The sequence below is a fragment of the Leuresthes tenuis genome, unplaced genomic scaffold (genome assembly GCF_036924035.1).
Source record: "Leuresthes tenuis unplaced genomic scaffold, fLeuTen1.0.hap1 SCAF_11, whole genome shotgun sequence".
In the NCBI taxonomy this organism is placed as follows: domain Eukaryota; kingdom Metazoa; phylum Chordata; class Actinopteri; order Atheriniformes; family Atherinopsidae; genus Leuresthes; species Leuresthes tenuis.
Window position 1 is genome coordinate 15,901,661 of NW_027325365.1, and position 20,275 is coordinate 15,921,935.

Below are 20,275 nucleotides of genomic sequence, written 5' to 3' on the forward strand. Positions count from 1 at the left end.
TTTATTTGTCGCTGTCCAAGGTGTTGAAAAGACACCTACATTAAGCGATTAATCGAAATTGTTTATGTTATGAAACATGCAACAACACCCTAACCCATACGACTAACCTCTAGAGGAGAGTCTGGTTCATCCAGGATGTTCTTCTCACTCTGTATCCGCTGCATCGTTCCTGTAGAACTGGGGTCCATTATCAGCACGTTCTGACTACCAACGGTGCCGAACTTACAGTCACTCTTTCTGGAGTCAGTCGTCCTGCACACCTCGTAATTGTACACGTGAGGGAGAGTCCCTGTTCCCAAAGTGTCTGAGTAACGTGGTGGATAATATGGAATCACAGGGAGGCTGGAGTGATACAGGATGCGAGACTGTCTCCATCTGTAGATTTTCACTGATATAATAACCACTAAACACGTGATGAAGAGGAAGGAAACTACAGCCAGAGCCAACACTAAGTAAAAAGTCAGGTTGTCATTGTACTCCTTGTCGTGTGTAAAGTCAGTGAACTCCGACAGCACTTCAGGGAAGCTGTCCGCCACCGCCACGTTAACAATGACTGTAGCTGAACGAGAGGGCTGCCCGTTGTCCTCCACTGTAACAGTCAGTCTTTGTTTCACAGCATCTTTATCAGTGACTTGGCGGATAGTTCTTATTTCTCCATTTTGTAAGCCCACTTCAAACAGCGCCCTGTCTGTGGCTTTCTGCAGTTTATAGGAGAGCCAGGCATTCTGTCCAGAGTCCACATCAACAGCCACCACTTTAGTGACCAGATAGCCCACATCTGCTGAACGAGGCACCATTTCAGCCACCACAGAGCCACCAGTCTGGACTGGGTACAGAACCTGAGGGGGGTTATCGTTCTGGTCCTGGATCAGTATTTTCACAGTCACATTGCTGCTGAGTGGAGGAGAGCCTCCATCCTGAGCTTTGACACGTAGCTGGAAATCTTTGATCTGCTCGTAGTCAAAAGAGCGCACTGCATGGACGACTCCACTATCAGCACTAACGGACACATACGAGGAGACTGGCACTCCGTTAACAGAAGAGTCCTCCAGTATGTAAGAAACACGGGAATTCTGGTTCCAGTCAGCGTCTGTGGCTTTCACTGTGAATATAGATAGACCCGGTGTGTTGTTTTCTACAATGTAGGCCTCATATGAGCTCCTCTCAAAGACAGGCGCGTTGTCATTCACATCGGAGATCTGTAAGGTGAGATTGACGCTGCTGGAGAGAGAGGGCACTCCCTCATCATAACAGGTCACTGTGATGTTATACACTGAGGCTCTCTCTCTGTCTAATTCACTGTCTGTTACTAAGCTGTAGAAATGATTAGAAGTCGACAAAATAGTCAAAGGAGTATTTTCGTTGATAAAACAGTTGACTTTACCATTTTCATTTGAATCTGGGTCTTGAACGTTCATCATTGCTACAACAGTATTTAGTTTAGAATGCTCAGGTATCACATTTGATTTTGACATTACATCAATTGCTGGTTTGTTGTCGTTCATATCTAGCACTTCAACTATCACTTTACATGAATCTGTAAGTCCACCATCATCACTTGCACGTATGTTAATGCGGTAATTACGTGCATTTTCATAATCAATACTCCCGATTATTTGAATTTCTCCACTTTCCTCGTTTATCCGAAACAGTGTATGAGCTTGATCTAAACTGTTGGTTATTGAATACTTTATTCTACCATTCGCACCGTCATCTGCATCTGAAGCACTAACACTGGTGACAAGCGTTCCTTTCGGTACATTTTCAAAAACAGTAGCTGTGTATGTCGACTGTGTAAAAACAGGCGCGTTGTCATTGACATCTAACACCGTTATGAAAATTCGAATAGTTCCTGACTTTTGCGGCTCTCCTCCGTCAAATGCTGTTAAAACTAAAGCTAGGAACCCTTCCTTTTCTCTGTCAAGAGGCTTCTGTAAAATCATTTCAGTTTTTTCCGTTCCATCGCCGTGACTGTCCCGTTTAAGAACAAAATTGTCTGTAGGTGTCAGTTCGTATCTTAGATGACCATTTTTTCCGACATCAAGATCTATTGCTCTGTCTAATACAAATTTTCCTCCGATTACAGCAGATTCACTGATTTTGAAACTGACTTCCTCCTTTTCAAAGGTAGGAGGATTGTCATTAATATCTGTAATCTCGACCGTGACACTGTTAAACTCCATGGGGTTCTCCAAAATGATCTGGAAATGTAATGCACAAGGCGTTGTCTGTCGGCATATGGCTTCTCTGTCTATTCTGTCTTTGATGAGGAGGACTCCGCGTTCTTTATTTAGCTCGATGTATCCAGCACTGTCGCTTGCATAAACACGGGCTCGACCAGATTTGAGTCGTTTTAAATTTAAACCCAAATCATGAGAAATGTTGCCAACTACACTACCGCTTGGCATCTCCTCAGGAATGGAGAAGCTGACTTGCCCAAGCACTGCACTGATATGAAGGACGAAAGAAAACAACACTTGCCGTCTCATTGTTTGGATCGACATTTTCCTCGCGAAATTCAAAACGACGAATAAAGCTTCACAGTTATAGGATGTCCATCTTATTCAATGAGAAACTGGTGTTATTCCATAATCATCCTCATCGGTAAAAAAAAAGATATATTGAAGCACGGTCATTCTTTAAGAGTACTCCCACGTTTTAACACCATATCCGTCTTTCTACGGTATCATAATGACGGAGAGGGTTTGCCTTAAATCTGCTTTGAAATAGCAACACCCTGGCCAACAGCGGCCCTAAGAGTACACAATAATAAACTACATAAATCACTGTGTAAAAAAAAAAAAATAAATAAATATAAGGGAATACAGTTTTATATGTATCAGGAAAATGATCCCAATGAAATAATTTACATAAAACTTTCGAAAGGAGGTCAGACCGAACTTAAATGATACGGTGAAATGCTAAATAATACATTGCATTTCATGTCAAACCATTGGAAAGGTTATTTTGATGTATGCATGAATAATGAATTCAAAATATAATCACGTCACTATAGATAGACAGACAGACAGACAGACAGGCAGGCAGACAGATATATAGATAGATATCATGCCGAACATTAGTGTCTCTATCCATGGTGCTGACTGCAGACTTGTGTTTCCTGGCGCGATGTACAGCGCATCAGTTGCAATGAAATTAGAATATTACTAGAGTAACTTTATTTCAAATAACTAACCTCGAGAGGTGAGTCTGGTTCATCCAGGATGTTCTTCTCACTCTGTATCCGCTGCATTGTCCCTGTAGAACTGGGGTCCATTATCAGCACGTTCTGACTACCAACGGTACCGAACTTACAGTCACTCTTTCTGGAGTCAGTCGTCCTGCACACCTCGTAATTGTACACGTGAGGGAGAGTCCCTGTCCCCAAAGTGTCTGAGTAACGTGGTGGATAATATGGAATCACAGGGAGGCTGGAGTGATACAGGATGCGAGACTGTCTCCATCTGTAGATTTTCACCGATATAATAACCACTAAACACGTGATGAAGAGGAAGGAAACTACAGCCAGAGCCAACACTAAGTAAAAAGTCAGGTTGTCATTGTACTCCTTGTCGTGTGTAAAGTCGGTGAACTCCGACAGCACTTCAGGGAAGCTGTCTGCCACCGCCACGTTAACAATGACTGTAGCTGAACGAGAGGGCTGCCCGTTGTCCTCCACTATAACAGTCAGTCTTTGTTTCACAGCATCTTTATCAGTGACTTGGCGGATAGTTCTTATTTCTCCATTCTGTAAGCCCACTTCAAACAGCGCCCTGTCTGTGGCTTTCTGCAGTTTATAGGAGAGCCAGGCATTCTGTCCAGAGTCCACATCAACAGCCACCACTTTAGTGACCAGATAGCCCACATCTGCTGAACGAGGCACCATTTCAGCCACCACAGAGCCAGCAGTCTGGACTGGGTACAGAACCTGAGGGGGGTTATCGTTCTGGTCCTGGATCAGTATTTTCACAGTCACATTGCTGCTGAGTGGAGGAGAGCCTCCATCCTGCGCTTTGACGCGGAACTGGAAATCTTTGATCTGCTCGTAGTCAAAAGAGCGCACTGCATGGATGACTCCACTATCAGCACTAACGGACACATACGAGGAGACTGGCACTCCGTTAACAGAGGAGTCCTCCAGTATGTAAGAAACACGGGCATTTTGGATCCAGTCAGCGTCTGTGGCTTTCACAGTGAATATAGAGAGACCTGGTGTGTTGTTTTCTACAATGTAGGCCTCATATGAGCTCCTCTCAAAGACAGGCGAGTTGTCATTCACATCAGAGATCTGCAAGGTGAGAGTGACGCTGCTGGAGAGGGAGGGCACTCCCTCATCAGAGCAGGTAACTGTGATGTTATACTGAGAAGCGAGCTCTCTGTCTAAAGCGATCTGTGTAACTAAGGTGTAAAACCCATTTGACGTAGTTTGAATTGTGAAGGGAATGGCATCATCTATTTTACAATAAACCTTTCCGTTATTCTCCGAGTCTGGATCGTTTATGCTTAACATAGCAATAACAGTATTTGTTGACGCGTCCTCGGATATGGACTCTGATTTAGAAACTATGTTTATTTCAGGACTGTTGTCATTAATATCAATAACATCAACCATTACCTTTGTTGAATCAGATAGCCCACCGCTATCTACAACTTCAATATCCATTTGATAAGCATTTGCCTTTTCGAAATCTATTTCACCAACGACAATAATTTCCCCAGTTTCGGAATTGATATAGAACAGTTCAGACAAAAGTCGTTTGCTTGTAGATATCAGATATGATATTTTTCCGTTCAAGCCAATGTCCTTATCAGATGCACTTACAGTCGTTACACTGGTGCCCTTAGGAGAATTTTCCAATATTTTGGCTCTGTACAACGATTTGGCAAATGTCGGAGCGTTGTCATTTGCATCTAATACATTGACAATTATCTGCATAGTCCCTGACATCTGCGGCTCCCCCCCATCTACAGCGGTTAACAACAGTGACATATATTCCTGCTTCTCTCGATCCAGAGGCTTCTGTAAAACCATCTCTACCTTTTTACTTCCGTCTGCTTGATTTTCTAGTTTTAATATAAAGTTATCAGTTGGCATAAGTAAGTACTGTTGTAAACCATTTATTCCTATGTCCGCATCCATTGCTTTCTCTAAGATGAATTTCGAACCTACTACAGCGGATTCGCTAATTTCAAAGCGTTTTTCATGATTTGTAAAACTGGGGGTATTGTCGTTTATGTCAGTAATCTCCACTGTTACACGAAACAGTTCCATAGGATTTTCCAGAATTAACTGAAAATGTAAAGCGCACGGTGTCGTCTCTCCACACAAAGCCTCTCTGTCTATTTTCTCTTTGACAAGGAGAACTCCCTTTTCTCTATTCAGCCCGATGTATTCTGGGCTGCCTCCAGTGTAGACACGAGCTTTACCCGATTTCAGCCTTTTAAGATCTAGACCCAAATCATGAGCTATGTTGCCAACTACAGAGCCTTTGGACATCTCCTCGGGGATCGTGTAGCTAACCTGGCCGAGCACGTAGCTCACATATAGGAACGGGAGAAAACACAGTACTTGCCATCTCATTGTTCTGTCCGATCTCAAATCCTTTCCCGTAGGATTACAAAACGCAAATATTCCCGATGAAAGCAGTGTAAAGGTAAAGAAACATTCGATTCCACTCCAAGCATAAGACGTAAAAGATGTGTTCAGTTATACCAAGATCTCCTGATGAAGGCGGACTGATTTATCTTGCCCTGTCTAACAAATTATCGGAAGGGGTAGTGCACAGAAAGAGATTTGAAAAAATAACATCTAGTTGAACAGGAACATGCTTGCCAACAGCGACCCTTTGAGTTGAAGTAAAACATTACAACAATCAGTATCAGAGATTATGAGTTATGTGTAAAGTCCCAATCTAACAAAGCTGATCTGAAAGCTGAGCACATTGGTCGTTTCAACATATCTGCATGTATCATTCTGTATTCTTTGATAATTACTGAACAACCAATGTGACCATTCTAATCATGTATGACAACAAAGTATCTTAATTTAACGGATGCTAGTTGAAGAGATGAAGACAAAAAAAAGTATTAATGCAGCACACATACAGTAGATTGGTACAAGCTGAATTTAGTCGTGGTATGTGTCACTGTCCATAGTTCTGAATGGAGGACATTCGGCATTTTTAATATTCTTTCCAGCCCACCATATATTAACTCTTTTGGAACCTCGATGGAAGCTACATCTAACAGAAAGATAAAATGAGTTTCAGTATCGTGAACTGCATTACCAAAAGTGAAAGTTAAAGATTTCTAACCTCTAAAGGAGAGTCTGGTTCATCCAGGATGTTCTTCTCACTTTGTATCCGCTGCATCGTTCCTGTAGAACTTGGGTCCATTATCAGCACGTTCTGACTACCAACTGTGCCGAACTTACAGTCACTCTTTCTGGAGTCAGTCGTCCTGCACACCTCGTAATTGTACACGTGAGGGAGAGTCCCTGTCCCCAAAGTGTCTGAGTAACGTGGTGGATAATATGGAATCACAGGGAGGCTGGAGTGATACAGGATGCGAGACTGTCTCCATCTGTAGATTTTCACTGATATAATAACCACTAAACACGTGATGAAGAGGAAGGAAACTACAGCCAGAGCCAACAATAAGTAAAAAGTCAGGTTGTCATTGTACTCCTTGTCGTGTGTAAAGTCAGTGAACTCCAACAGCACTTCAGGGAAGCTGTCCGCCACCACCACGTTAACAATGACTGTAGCTGAACGAGAGGGCTGCCCGTTGTCCTCCACTATAACAGTAAGTCTTTGTTTCACAGCATCTTTATCAGTGACTTGGCGGATAGTTCTTATTTCTCCATTCTGTAAGCCCACTTCAAACAGCGCCCTTTCTGTGGCTTTCTGCAGTTTATAGGAGAGCCAGGCATTCTGTCCAGAGTCCACATCAACAGCCACCACTTTAGTGACCAGATAGCCCACATCTGCTGAACGAGGCACCATTTCAGCCACCACAGAGCCACCAGTCTGGACTGGGTACAGAACCTGAGGGGGGTTATCGTTCTGGTCCTGGATCAGTATTTTCACAGTCACATTGTTACTGAGTGGAGGAGAGCCTCCATCCTGTGCTTTGACTCGGAACTGGAAATCTTTGATCTGCTCGTAGTCAAAAGAGCGCACTGCATGGATGACTCCACTATCAGCACTAACGGACACATACGAGGAGACTGGCACTCCGTTAACAGAGGAGTCCTCCAGTATGTAAGAAACACGGGCATTCTGGTTCCAGTCAGCGTCTGTGGCTTTCACTGTGAATATAGAGAGACCTGGTGTGTTGTTTTCTACAATGTAGGCCTCATATGAGCCCCTCTCAAAGACAGGCGCGTTGTCATTCACATCAGAGATCTGTAAGGTGAGAGTGACGCTGCAGGAGAGGGAGGGCACTCCCTCATCAGAGCAGGTCACTGTGATGTTATACTCTGAGGCCATCTCTCTGTCTAAATCACTCTCTGTCAATAAGCTAAAAATTTTTTTTGAAGTTGCTTTAATCACAAAAGGAAAATGTTCTTCGATATTACAGGCAACTTTACCATTTTCTCTAGAGTCGGGATCTTGAACATTAAATATAGTTACCACGGTTCCTGGTTTTGAATTTTCCGATATAGAATTTGTTTTAGACATTATATTAATAGATGGATGGTTATCGTTTGTATCGGTCACCTCAACAATAATCTTACACGAATCCGTTAGTCCTCCATCATCACTGGCTTGTACGTGTATTTCATACATCTGTGCCTTTTCATAATCAAGGTTTCCAGTTAAAGTTACAATGCCGCTGTCTTCAGCAATGTGAAACATCACGGGCACATCATCTAACGTATTTGTTATTGAATACAGCACTTTCCCATTGGAGCCTTCATCTGCATCTACAGCACTAACAGTACTCAAAATTGCACCTTTTGGAGCAGTCTCCATGATAGTAACCTTATAGTCTTCCTGCGTAAACACTGGGGCATTATCATTAACATCGAGCACAGATATTTCCACTCGCATTGTTCCCGACAGCCGAGGCTCGCCGCCATCAGTAGCAGTGAGAGTTAAAGATATGTGCTCTTGTGCCTCTCTGTCCAGATGCTTTTGCAAAACCATCTCCACCTTTTTACTCCCGTCTTGCTGGTTGTGAAGTTTTAATTTAAAGTTTTCTGTAGGTTTTAGGGAATAAGTCTGCAATCCATTCACACCAACATCCAGATCCATAGCCCTCTCTAGCACAAATTTTGCTCCAATCACAGCCGACTCACTGATCCTAAATTTCATTTCATCCTTTTTGAAGCTGGGTATATTGTCATTAATATCATTAATTTCGACTGTAACTGTATAGAATTCTATCGGGTCTTCCAGTGTAATCTGTAGATGTAAAGCACAAGGTGTTGTCTGTCCGCAGAGCGCCTCTCTGTCGATTCTATCTTTGACGAGCAGGACTCCTCTGTCTATATTCAGCTCTACGTGATCCTCATCGTCCTCTGTATATATGCGAGCTTTACCGGATTTCAATCTTTTCACACCTATCCCTAGATCCTGTGCTATATTACCAACTACAGAGCCTTTTGACATTTCCTCGGGAATGGAGTAGGTGACTTGGCCGACCACCGAGCTGAAGGAAAAGATCGAGAGAAACAACGATACTTGCCAGCTCATTGTTCTGCCCGATATTTGATCCTCGCCAAACACTGAAGGTACAAAACGATTTTTATCCAAGGGGTCGAGTTTCCTTTGTTAAAAATGCTCCAGATTTAAGTTGATAATCTATATATTTCCCGATCCAGACAAATATGAATCGCAGTTAAGATATCTGCGGTCCTCCTCGCCGAGTCTTCTGTGCTAAATGTGTGTTGCCTTCCCTGTTTAATGCGTAATATACAGGAGAAAAGCTCTACATTAGCCAACAGCGGCCCTGAGAGTCCTTACTCGTGCACTGCAGAAAACCCACAAGATGCAAGAGGCTCAATAGGAAGTAAAACCAGGACTTTAAGTCGTTATTCAAACACTTGTGTGACTACAGAGCAATGTATCACTTTCTAGGCGAATTGTATAATACATAAGTAATAATCTAATAGAATAACACAGTTACAATGAGATCATTTTTTATTTTTTATTTTAAAGTTTTACTTGTTGATTTTTCTATATTTTGTTTAACTCTGTATCTATCTTGACACTTCAAACTAGATACGATGAAAAGTTAATAAATAGTTAAATCATCTGTGAATATTTAAGAAATAAAACCTAGCAAAACATTAATAAAAAAAATAGGAATCAAAACGTTAAGAGAGGTAATTATTGTCTTCCCAACAAATAAATGACTGAAGTTTGACTGACGTTTCCCTGTATTACCTTTGGTTAGTTAAGAATAACTGACAACTGAGAAAAAAGGGGGGAAAAAGCAAAAACAAACAAAAAAACATGCATATTCTTTTGCAACATATAAACATAATTCTGAGGTAAAGACAAGAATCGAGCCATTAAATGTTACTACTAAAAGCATTTGCTTACTATAAAAAGCAACTGAGATTTAATAAGTAGGCCTTAAGTTGGAAAAAACAAATTTGCATCCTTCAGATCACAATCTGAAGTGTTATGATTCTTGTTCAGTGGTACAAAAGTTCATAGGTGACAGGTAAGCCTGGTCATCCACCAAGTTTTTACGGAAGAAAACAAAATGTTTCCTGGAAAGATAATATCAAATTTCAAGGCCCTGAAATAGTAAAAGAAATGCAGACATTATACACTCACTGTATATACAGAAAGTAAATTGGGGTCTGAAATGACAAAGACATTTGTTTTCAATGGTTGCACTTATGAGTTCACACCATTGTCCATCTGTGTATAGTGAAACCTCTTATAGTGATAATATATGCAGAACAACGGAACCGAAAAGTAGGACACAATCAGAATGAATCAAGTAGAACTAAAGCAATTAAAAAGATGGACAAACTAAGGTTATCGTTTTGCAAATAATAATAATACTTAGAAAAAAAATCTCAGATTGCTAAGAAACTTTCACGTATACCCTGAAGATATAAAAGGAAAAAGTGTTTCCAATTTACGGTGATGGATTGGCGACCTATCCAGGGTCTACCCTACCTTGTGCCAAATGACCACTGGGATAGGCTCCAGCACCCCTCGCGTCCAGATCGACAGATTAAGTGGGTATAGAAAATGGATGGATTTATTAAATGTTACGAATCCAAAGTCACTTCACAAAGTGTATGTACGAGAATGTATGCTATAAGTGTATTTGAACACTAAGATAGATTTACTATTATGAATGTGGGTTAGATTTTGTATGTAGTTTAGAATTATAGATGCCAGCCGAATCAGAAGCTTAGCTTCCACAAGACATCTTTTTTTAAGGTCTGACTGATGCTATATAAATGTTGCCAGTGTAGATGAGCAATAGACTGGTATGCAAGCATTATGTCGCCTCAACCAAATCCAACAGCTTTGCAAATGGTCTTGAACAGAAAGTAAGAAGATTTTATGCCAGAAAAAAAGAAGATGTTGACATTTAGTTTGTACACATTCACGCCACTGCATACAACTTAAACCATCATATTGACTTATTATGGGCTGTGCAAGTAGACATATCAGCAATTACAAAAGCTGTGGTAAAAATATCTGTCAATAAGTAATAGATAAGGTGGTTCATTCTCTAAATATCTTATGAAACAGGGGGCAACGACACAAAAATTGTTGATACAGGATGCGTATTAGTAACTGGAAAGTTTTAAAATGAGGAAATGTTATCATTTAGTAATTATTTTATCATGTTCACTTTAGAACCATATGGAAATATGACTGTTCTGGGTGTGCAATATGAAAGTTCCAAATTTTCGATGCTACAGACCATTCCACTTAATATGATGACATGCATGTTACTATAAAATGTGCTTCTATTAAACTATGGAGGTAGCAGATCACAAAGACAGCATATGTGTACCAGACAGTGATTTGTTTTCTTCCAAGTGTCAATTAATCTTAAAGTTTTCAAACCTCTAATGGAGAGTCTGGCTCATCCAGGATGTTCTTCTCACTCTGTATCCGCTGCATCGTTCCTGTAGAACTGGGGTCCATTATCAGCACGTTCTGACTACCAACTGTGCCGAACTTACAGTCACTCTTTCTGGAGTCAGTCGTCCTGCACACCTCGTAATTATACACGTGAGGGAGAGTCCCTGTTCCCAAAGTGTCTGAGTAACGCGGTGGATAATATGGAATCACAGGGAGGCTGGAGTGATACAGGATGCGAGACTGTCTCCATCTGTAGATTTTCACTGATATAATAACCACTAAACACGTGATGAAGAGGAAGGAAACTACAGCCAGAGCCAACACTAAGTAAAAAGTCAGGTTGTCATTGTACTCCTTGTCGTGTGTAAAGTCAGTGAACTCCGACAGCACTTCAGGGAAGCTGTCCGCCACCGCCACGTTAACAATGACTGTAGCTGAACGAGAGGGCTGCCCGTTGTCCTCCACTATAACAGTCAGTCTTTGTTTCACAGCATCTTTATCAGTGACTTGGCGGATAGTTCTTATTTCTCCATTCTGTAAGCCCACTTCAAACAGCGCCCTGTCTGTGGCTTTCTGCAGTTTATAGGAGAGCCAGGCATTCTGTCCAGAGTCCACATCAACAGCCACCACTTTAGTGACCAGATAGCCCACATCTGCTGAACGAGGCACCATTTCAGCCACCACAGAGCCACCAGTCTGGACTGGGTACAGAACCTGAGGGGGGTTATCGTTCTGGTCCTGGATCAGTATTTTCACAGTCACATTGCTGCTGAGTGGAGGAGAGCCTCCATCCTGTGCTTTGACTCGGAACTGGAAATCTTTGATCTGCTCGTAGTCAAAGGAGCGCACTGCATTGATGACTCCACTATCAGCACTAACGGACACATACGAGGAGACTGGCACTCCGTTAACAGAGGAGTCCTCCAGTATGTAAGAAACACGTGCATTCTGGTTCCAGTCAGCGTCTGTGGCTTTCACAGTGAATATAGAGAGACCTGGTGTGTTGTTTTCTACAATGTAGGCCTCATATGAGCTCCTGTCAAAGACAGGTGCGTTGTCATTCACATCAGAGATCTGTAAGGTGAGAGTGACGTTGCTGGAGAGGGAGGGCACTCCCTCATCAGAACAAGTCACTGTGATGTTATATTCAGAGGCTCTTTCTCTGTCTAAATCACTGTCTGTTACCAGGCTATAGAAATCATTTGAAGAAGTTACGATTCTAAATGGTACATTTTCATTTATTCTGCAGATTACCTTACCATTTTTACTTGAATCTGGGTCAAGAACACTAAACATAGCTATTACTGTATTATGTTCAGAGTTTTCTGGTATAAACCCAGATTTTGACAATATATTGATTACAGGCTTATTATCATTGATATCAATAACATCAACTATAATCTTGGTAGAATCAGAAAGACCTCCAGTGTCTGTAGCTTCAATATCTATTTGGTAATATTTGGCTCTTTCAAAATCCACTTCACCTACTAACATTACTTCACCGTTTTCATTGACTGTAAATATATCAGACACACTGTCCATGGTAGTAGACACTGCATAAGATATTTTCCCATTTGTTCCTTTATCTGCATCAGATGCACTCACTGTTGTCACTATTGTCCCTCTCTGAGAATTTTCCGCTATGGCCGCCTTATAAACCGACTGCGTAAAAACTGGAGCGTTGTCGTTTGCATCGAGCACTGTCACATAAATCTTCACAGTACCAGACATTTGAGGATCTCCCCCATCTACAGCTTTTAACAACAACGATATCTGCTCCTCTTTTTCTCGATCCAAAGGCTTGTGTAAAACCATTTCAACCTTCTTATTACCATCCGCCTGACTTTCTATTTTTAGTACAAAATTATCCATAGGTTTCAAGCTGTAATTTTTCAGACCATTTTTGCCAATGTCTAAATCAACTGCTCTCTCTAACACAAATTTAGACCCCGTAATAGCAGATTCACTTATTTCAAAACGTTTCTCAACATTTTTGAAAGTGGGACTGTTGTCATTTATGTCGGTTATCTCTACTGTTAGTCGGAAAAGCTCCATCGGGTTTTCTAAAATAATTTGCAAATGTAAAGCACAAGGCGTCGTCTGTCTGCAAAGCGACTCTCTGTCGATTCTCTCTTTCACAAGGAGGACTCCTCGCTCTCTGTTGAGCTCGATGTATTCTCCGCTGTCGCTGGTAAAGATACGGGCTTTACCCGATTTTAGTCTTTTTACATCTAAACCGAAATCCCGAGCGATATTGCCCACAACAGATCCTTTTACCATTTCCTCTGGAATAGAGTAGCTGACTTGTCCGAGAACTGAACCAATAGAGGAGATCAAGACGAAAAACAATACTTGCCGTGCCATTGTTCTATCCACGGTTTACACTGTGCCACAAAAATGATCTTATCTCAGTACAATAACAAGAACGAACAAATCCCGTTTGGATATAAACCGTCAAATGGACATCGATAAAATCCAGAGGCAGAGAAGGAAAACGGGAGAATGAAAGTCCTCCATGTACGGGATTTTATGTCCGTCAGTAGCACTGTCTCTTTCTTTCTCTAAAAAACAACATGACTTGGTAGTATGAGTTTCAAACCCTGCCTACAACTGCAGCACGTTGATCAACAGCGGCCCATTGAGTCCAAAAACTAAAACTACAAGAAATGTTAACTCTATTCAAATCTGAAATACTCTCGGAGTATAAAGTCTTTGTACGAAAGACAAATTTAAAGATTAATATTTGAAATCACAAGCCGCTTATCTAAAAAAAAAAATCACCACCATAATCATGACAAAGAAAATGTAACGACACCACCACCACCACCACCACCCCCCCCCCCAAAAAAAAAAAAAAAAAATTCTAAAGGAATAACAGAGAGAGGGAGAGAGAGAGAGAGAGAGATAGAGAGAGAGAGAGAGAGAGAGAGAGTGTGACCACTGGAACTACATTGTCTCTGTCCGAGGTGCTGAATTTATGTTTTCATCAAGAAGACAAGTACCTATAAAGCGGTTTAACATAAACTTAGAAGAAAATTTCTAACCTCCAAAGGAGAGTCTGGTTCATCCAGGATGTTCTTCTCACTCTGTATCCGCTGCATCGTTCCTGTAGAACTGGGGTCCATTATCAGCACGCTCTGACTACCAACTGTGCCGAACTTACAGTCACTCTTTCTGGAGTCAGTCGTCCTGCACACCTCGTAATTGTACACGTGTGGGAGAGTCCCTGTCCCCAAAGTGTCTGAGTAACGTGGTGGATAATATGGAATCACAGGGAGGCTGGAGTGATACAGGATGCGAGACTGTCTCCATCTGTAGATTTTCACTGATATAATAACCACTAAACACGTGATGAAGAGGAAGGAAACTACAGCCAGAGCCAACACTAAGTAAAAAGTCAGGTTGTCATTGTACTCCTTGTCATGTGTAAAGTCAGTGAACTCCAACAGCACTTCAGGAAAGCTGTCCGCCACCGCCACGTTAACAATGACTGTAGCTGAACGAGAGGGCTGCCCGTTGTCCTCCACTATAACAGTCAGTCTTTGTTTCACAGCATCTTTATCAGTGACTTGGCGGATAGTTCTTATTTCTCCATTCTGTAAACCCACTTCAAACAGCGCCCTGTCTGTGGTTTTCTGCAGTTTATAGGAGAGCCAGGCATTCTGTCCAGAGTCCACATCAACAGCCACCACTTTAGTGACCAGATAGCCCACATCTGCTGAACGAGGCACCATTTCAGCCACCACAGAGCCACCAGTCTGGACTGGGTACAGAACCTGAGGTGGGTTATCATTCTGGTCCTGGATCAGTATTTTCACAGTCACATTGCTGCTGAGTGGAGGAGAGCCTCCATCCTGAGCTTTAACACGGAACTGGAAATCTTTGATCTGCTCGTAGTCAAAGGAGCGCACTGCATTGATGACTCCACTATCAGCACTAACGGACACATACGAGGAGACTTGCACTCCGTTAACAGAGGAGTCCTCCAGTATGTAAGAAACACGGGCATTCTGGTTCCAGTCAGCGTCTGTGGCTTTCACTGTAAATATCGAGAGACCCGGTGTGTTGTTTTCTACAATGTAGGCCTCATATGAGCTCCTCTCAAAGACAGGTGCGTTGTCATTCACATCAGAGATTTGTATGGTGAGGGTGACGCTGTTGGAGAGGGAGGGCACTCCCTCATCAGAGCAGGTCACTGTGATGTTATACACCAAGGCTCTTTCTCTGTCCAATTCTGTATTTGTTAATATGCTATAGAAACCATTCGACGTATTTTCAATATCAAAAGGGGCATTGTTACTCAAAAAACACTTAATCAACCCGTTGTTTTCTGAATCAGCATCATGCACGTGCATAACAGCCACAACAGTTCCTAAGTTGGAATCTTCAGGTATAGATTGAGTTGTTGACATTAAATCTATAACTGGATTATTATCATTCACATCTGTTATATCAAATATAATTTTACAGGAGTCACTTAGCCCACCGTGATCTTTTGCTTTGATATTTAGTTGGTAATGTTTTGATGTTTCATAATCCACGTTGCCAATCAAACGTATCTCTCCACTTGTCTCGTCTATATCAAACAAATCCGAAATACCATCATTGTTATTTGATATGGAATACGTTAGGAAACCATTTATTCCTTTATCTAAATCGGTAGCTGTTACAGTCAGTAAAGAGGTTCCTTTCGGGGAATTTTCCATTAAACTACTTTTGTATGTTGGTTGTGTAAAAACTGGAGCATTGTCATTCACATCTAATACATTTATATGAATTTGCACTGTCCCTGACAGTTGAGGCTCTCCTCCGTCGACGGCCGTTAGTGTCAGAATCAGCCGCTCATCTTTCTCCCGATCGAGAGGTTTCTCCAAAACCATCTCCACTTCTTTCCCCCCATCATGGTTATCAGTGAGTTTTAGTGCAAAATTATCCGTTGGATTAAGGGAGTAGCTTTTGAGCCCATTAATTCCAACATCAGCATCTAAGGCTTTCTCAAGTATAAATTTTGAGCCTCTTACAGCCGATTCGCTTATCTCAAATACCACATTATCCATTTTAAATATAGGGGCGTTGTCGTTGATATCAGTTATTTCTAATGTAACGCGATAAAACTCAATGGGGTTTTCCAAAATCATTTGAAAATGCAATGCACAAGGTGTCACTTGTTTGCACAATGCCTCTCTGTCCATCTTTTCTTTCATGAGAAGCAGCCCCTTTTCTTTATCCAACCGAATGTATTCAGCGTTGTTTCCAACATGCAAGCGAGCTTTTCCTGTTTTCAGCCGCTTTATGTCTAAACCTAAGTCTTGTGCTATGTTACCGACTAACGATCCTTTTGACATTTCCTCTGGAACAGAATAACTGACCTGCCCGTGTACGTACAAGAGGGAGAGAGTGGAGAAAAACACTGGTACTTGCCATCCCATTGTTTCGGTCGGCGGTTTTCAGTTTTCACGACGAATCAAAATAAATGCAGATATAAGAGACTTATTCCATAGATTGACGAAGTGAAAATGAAGTAATATCAAATGAAATGGCGGACAAGATATTTTGAAATCCAATTCCGTTTTACAGTGTTCTCAGCAACTGGGAGAGAGCATTGTGTCGACCTTTCTTCCTGCGTATGTAAATGATCTGGGATCAGGGAGGCGCTGTGAAATCTGCAATGAAAGTATGACACATTGGTCGACAGCGTCCCTAAGAGTGCAGAACGAGATACTGCACAGGGGAATTCTGTTCATTCAGTGTGTTGAATATAATAACAATATTGAGCATGATTCAAAGTTAAATTGCTGTAATGGAGGAAGAATAAAAAAGAAAAAAAGATAGGTGTATCTCAATATGTCCACTACATGTGAGTTTTATTGGAAGAGTAACTACTGGAATCACGTTTGAGATTAAATCAGTAAACGATCAACAAATAAAAACCGACCAATTAAAGTGAATCCAAAGTTACATATAAAGTAGCAGGGAGGAGGGAACACGCTAGTACATAGCTAAAGAAGAAGTCAGGAGAGTATTTGTGTGTCAAAAAGTATAGAATAACTAAAAAATATGACATGAATCATGTATCGAGCACATGAGGGATGAGGCTGTCTGCAGTGCTGAAAGGCGCGGATTCAGCAGGTTAACGACATTTAAACGCCGACAAATTGATTAAGAACAGTTATTTTGTTCAAACAAAAAAAAAAAAAAAACAATTTTATGACGTTTAAGGGGAAGAACTCACCTCTAGAGGAGAGTCTGGACCATCCAGGATGTTCTTCTCACTATGTATCCGCTGCATCGTTTCTGTAGAACTGGGGTCCATTATCAGCACGTTATGACTACCAACTGTGCCGAACTTACAGTCACTCTTTCTGGAGTCAGTCGTCCTGCATGTATCATAATTGTACACGTGTGGGAGAGTTCCTGTCCCCAAAGTGTCTGAGTAACGCGGTGGATAATATGGAATCACAGGGAGGCTGGAGTGATACAGGATGCGAGACTGTCTCCATCTGTAGATTTTCACTGATATAGTAACCACTAAACACGTGATGAAGAGGAAGGAAACTACAGCCAGAGCCAACACTAAGTAAAAAGTCAGGTTGTCATTGTACTCCTTGTCGTGTGTAAAGTCAGTGAACTCCGACAGCACTTCAGGGAAGCTGTCCGCCACCGCCACGTTAACAATGACTGTAGCTGAACGAGAGGGCTGCCCGTTGTCCTCCACTGTAACAGTCAGTCTTTGTTTCACAGCATCTTTATCAGTGACTTGGCGGATAGTTCTTATTTCTCCATTTTGTAAGCCCACTTCAAACAGCGCCCTGTCTGTGGCTTTCTGCAGTTTATAGGAGAGCCAGGCATTCTGTCCAGAGTCCACATCAACAGCCACCACTTTAGTGACCAGATAGCCCACATCTGCCGAACGAGGCACCATTTCAGCCACCACAGAGCCACCGGTCTGGACTGGGTACAGAACCTGAGGGGGGTTATCGTTCTGGTCCTGGATCAGTATTTTCACAGTCACATTGCTGCTGAGTGGAGGAGAGCCTCCATCCTGAGCTTTGACACGTAGCTGGAAATCTTTGATCTGCTCGTAGTCAAAAGAGCGCACTGCATGGATGACTCCACTATCAGCACTAACGGACACATACGAGGAGACTGGCACTCCGTTAACAGAGGAGTCCTCCAGTATGTAAGAAACACGGGCATTCTGGTTCCAGTCAGCGTCTGTGGCTTTCACTGTGAATATAGAGAGACCTGGTGTGTTGTTTTCTACAATGTAGGCCTCATATGAGCTCCTCTCAAAGACAGGTGCGTTGTCATTCACATCAGAGATCTCTAAGGTGAGAGTGACGCTGCTTGAGAGGGAGGGCACTCCCTCATCAGAGCAGGTCACTGTGATGTTATACGCTGAGGCTCTCTCTCTGTCTAAATCACTCTCTGTTACGAGGCTAAAGAAATTATTTGTTGATGATTTTAACGTGAATGGTATATTTTCGCTGACATAACAATTTACCTTCCCATTTTCTCCAGAGTCCTTGTCTTCAATATTTATCATAGTAATGACTGTATTAAGTTCAGAATTTTCTGATATCACTGTTGATTTTGACATAATGTTGATTTCAGGCTTGTTATCATTCGTATCCTGAACATCAACAAACAATTTTGACGAATCAGTGAGTCCTCCCTCATCACTAGCGAGTAAATGTATTTGATAGACCCGGGACTGTTCAAAATCAATATTACCAATTAAAGTAACCTCCCCATTTTCCTTATTTATCTGAAATATGTTCCTGTCCTCATCAACTGCATTCGTGATTGAATATGTAATTTTACTGTTCGTACCTTGATCTGCATCCGATGCAGTAACAGTAGCAACAACGGTGCCTGTAGGTGCATTTTCTGTAACTGTAGCTTTGTATGTTTGTTGTGTAAAAACAGGAGCATTATCATTAACGTCTAAGACTGTGATGACAATCAGTATTGTTCCTGACATCTGCGGCTCTCCTCCATCTACAGCCGTTAACACGAGAGATATCTGATCTTGTTTCTCACGATCTAAAGGCTTTTGTAAAATCATTTCAACATTCTTTTTGCCATCATCGCTACCATGCAGCTTAAGAGCAAAGTTGTCTGATGGTTTTAATTCATATCCATTAACACCATTAAGTCCAACATCAAGATCCACAGCTCGTTCTAGCACAAATTTTGCCCCGATGACGGCTGACTCGCTGATCTTGAAAACGATTTCCCTTTTTTTAAAGGTTGGAGCATTATCGTTGATATCCTCAATCTGGACAGTGACAGTGTAAAATTCCATAGGATTCTCCAGTATAATCTGAAAATGTAGAGCACACGGCGTCGTCTGTTTGCAGAGCGCCTCTCTGTCAATAATTTCTTTAACAAGGAGGACTCCTCTTTCTCTGTTCAACTCGATGTACTCTCCGCTGTCCCGAGTATAAATTCGGGCTTTACCAGAGATCAAACGCTTTCTTTCTAAACCTAAATCATGAGCTATGTTACCGACTAAAGCGCCTTTGACCATTTCCTCCGGAATAGTGTAGCTGACCTGCCCGAGCACCGAGCTGAGGGAGATGAGAGAAATAAACAGCGTTACTTGCCTTGTCATTGTTCTATCCGATTATTTTCGGTGAGGTTCAGTGTTTTTATATTCCATAAAACTGATAACGATTCCGGAGTGAATTCATTCAGTGCCCATACGGTCCACACAACAGGAAAATTTAAACGTCGCTATATCTTTCTCTATATATTGTCATTGAAGGAACAGCCTTTCTTTCTTGTCCTCGTTTTTCTGTATTATGTCGACGTTAGAAGGGAGGCGCTGTAACAAATGTACTGTCAGTCGTCGAAAGTCTGGTCAACAGCGGCCCTAAGAGTTCATAGCAGAAAATTGCAGAAATCCTGCTGAAGGGACTCTCTCTACAGAGGACCACACGAAAAGTGATTTGAAAGATCGTTGAGACTGTGACAATAGATTAATGTAGTTCCAAATATAACAGATCATCCTCAGACATACAACATGGCACACATTTTGTAGCCAATTCAATGTAAATTTGTAAATATGAAGGTTTCTACTCGGTAATATCTATAATGACACAACAACGTACGTGAATGCAAAGACAAAAGAAAGAGAAAAGAGAAAAAAACAGACACACCCTCTTAAATATCAGTAACGGCACATCAGTTTTCTCTGGACC

At 41.7% G+C, this 20,275-nt stretch overlaps 3 protein-coding genes across 30 annotated transcripts in view; all 3 read right to left on the bottom strand.

The window, feature by feature from the left end:
• The window catches only part of LOC140318082 (protocadherin gamma-C5-like), a 259,247-nt gene that overhangs the window by 71,674 nt on the left and 167,298 nt on the right, over nt 1-20,275 (bottom strand). The window contains exon 1 of one of the 28 annotated variants that reach the window (XM_072395729.1): nt 17,302-19,834. The exons of 23 other annotated variants lie outside the window; for them this stretch is intronic. In XM_072395729.1, the coding sequence (XP_072251830.1) occupies nt 17,302-19,686 (2,385 nt within the window). In that variant the 5' untranslated portion in view covers nt 19,687-19,834. Of the gene's footprint in view, nt 1-6,314; nt 8,873-11,051; nt 13,609-17,301; nt 19,835-20,275 lie in introns of those variants that run through there. 4 more of the 28 variants (XM_072395744.1, XM_072395732.1, XM_072395747.1 and 1 more) reach the window with 4 other exon arrangements.
• Nucleotides 90-2,744, bottom strand: LOC140318518 (protocadherin gamma-A1-like). Its single transcript, XM_072396347.1, has one exon. It carries the CDS (start codon nt 2,502-2,504, stop codon nt 90-92), a length of 2,415 nt encoding a protein of 804 aa, XP_072252448.1. The 5' UTR covers nt 2,505-2,744.
• Nucleotides 2,640-5,740, bottom strand: LOC140318520 (protocadherin beta-16-like). Its single transcript, XM_072396348.1, has 2 exons — nt 3,197-5,740; nt 2,640-2,678 (listed from the first exon to the last, which is right to left on the bottom strand). The coding sequence occupies exons 1-2, from the start codon at nt 5,579-5,581 to the stop codon at nt 2,640-2,642; spliced, it is 2,424 nt and encodes an 807-aa protein (XP_072252449.1). The 5' UTR covers nt 5,582-5,740.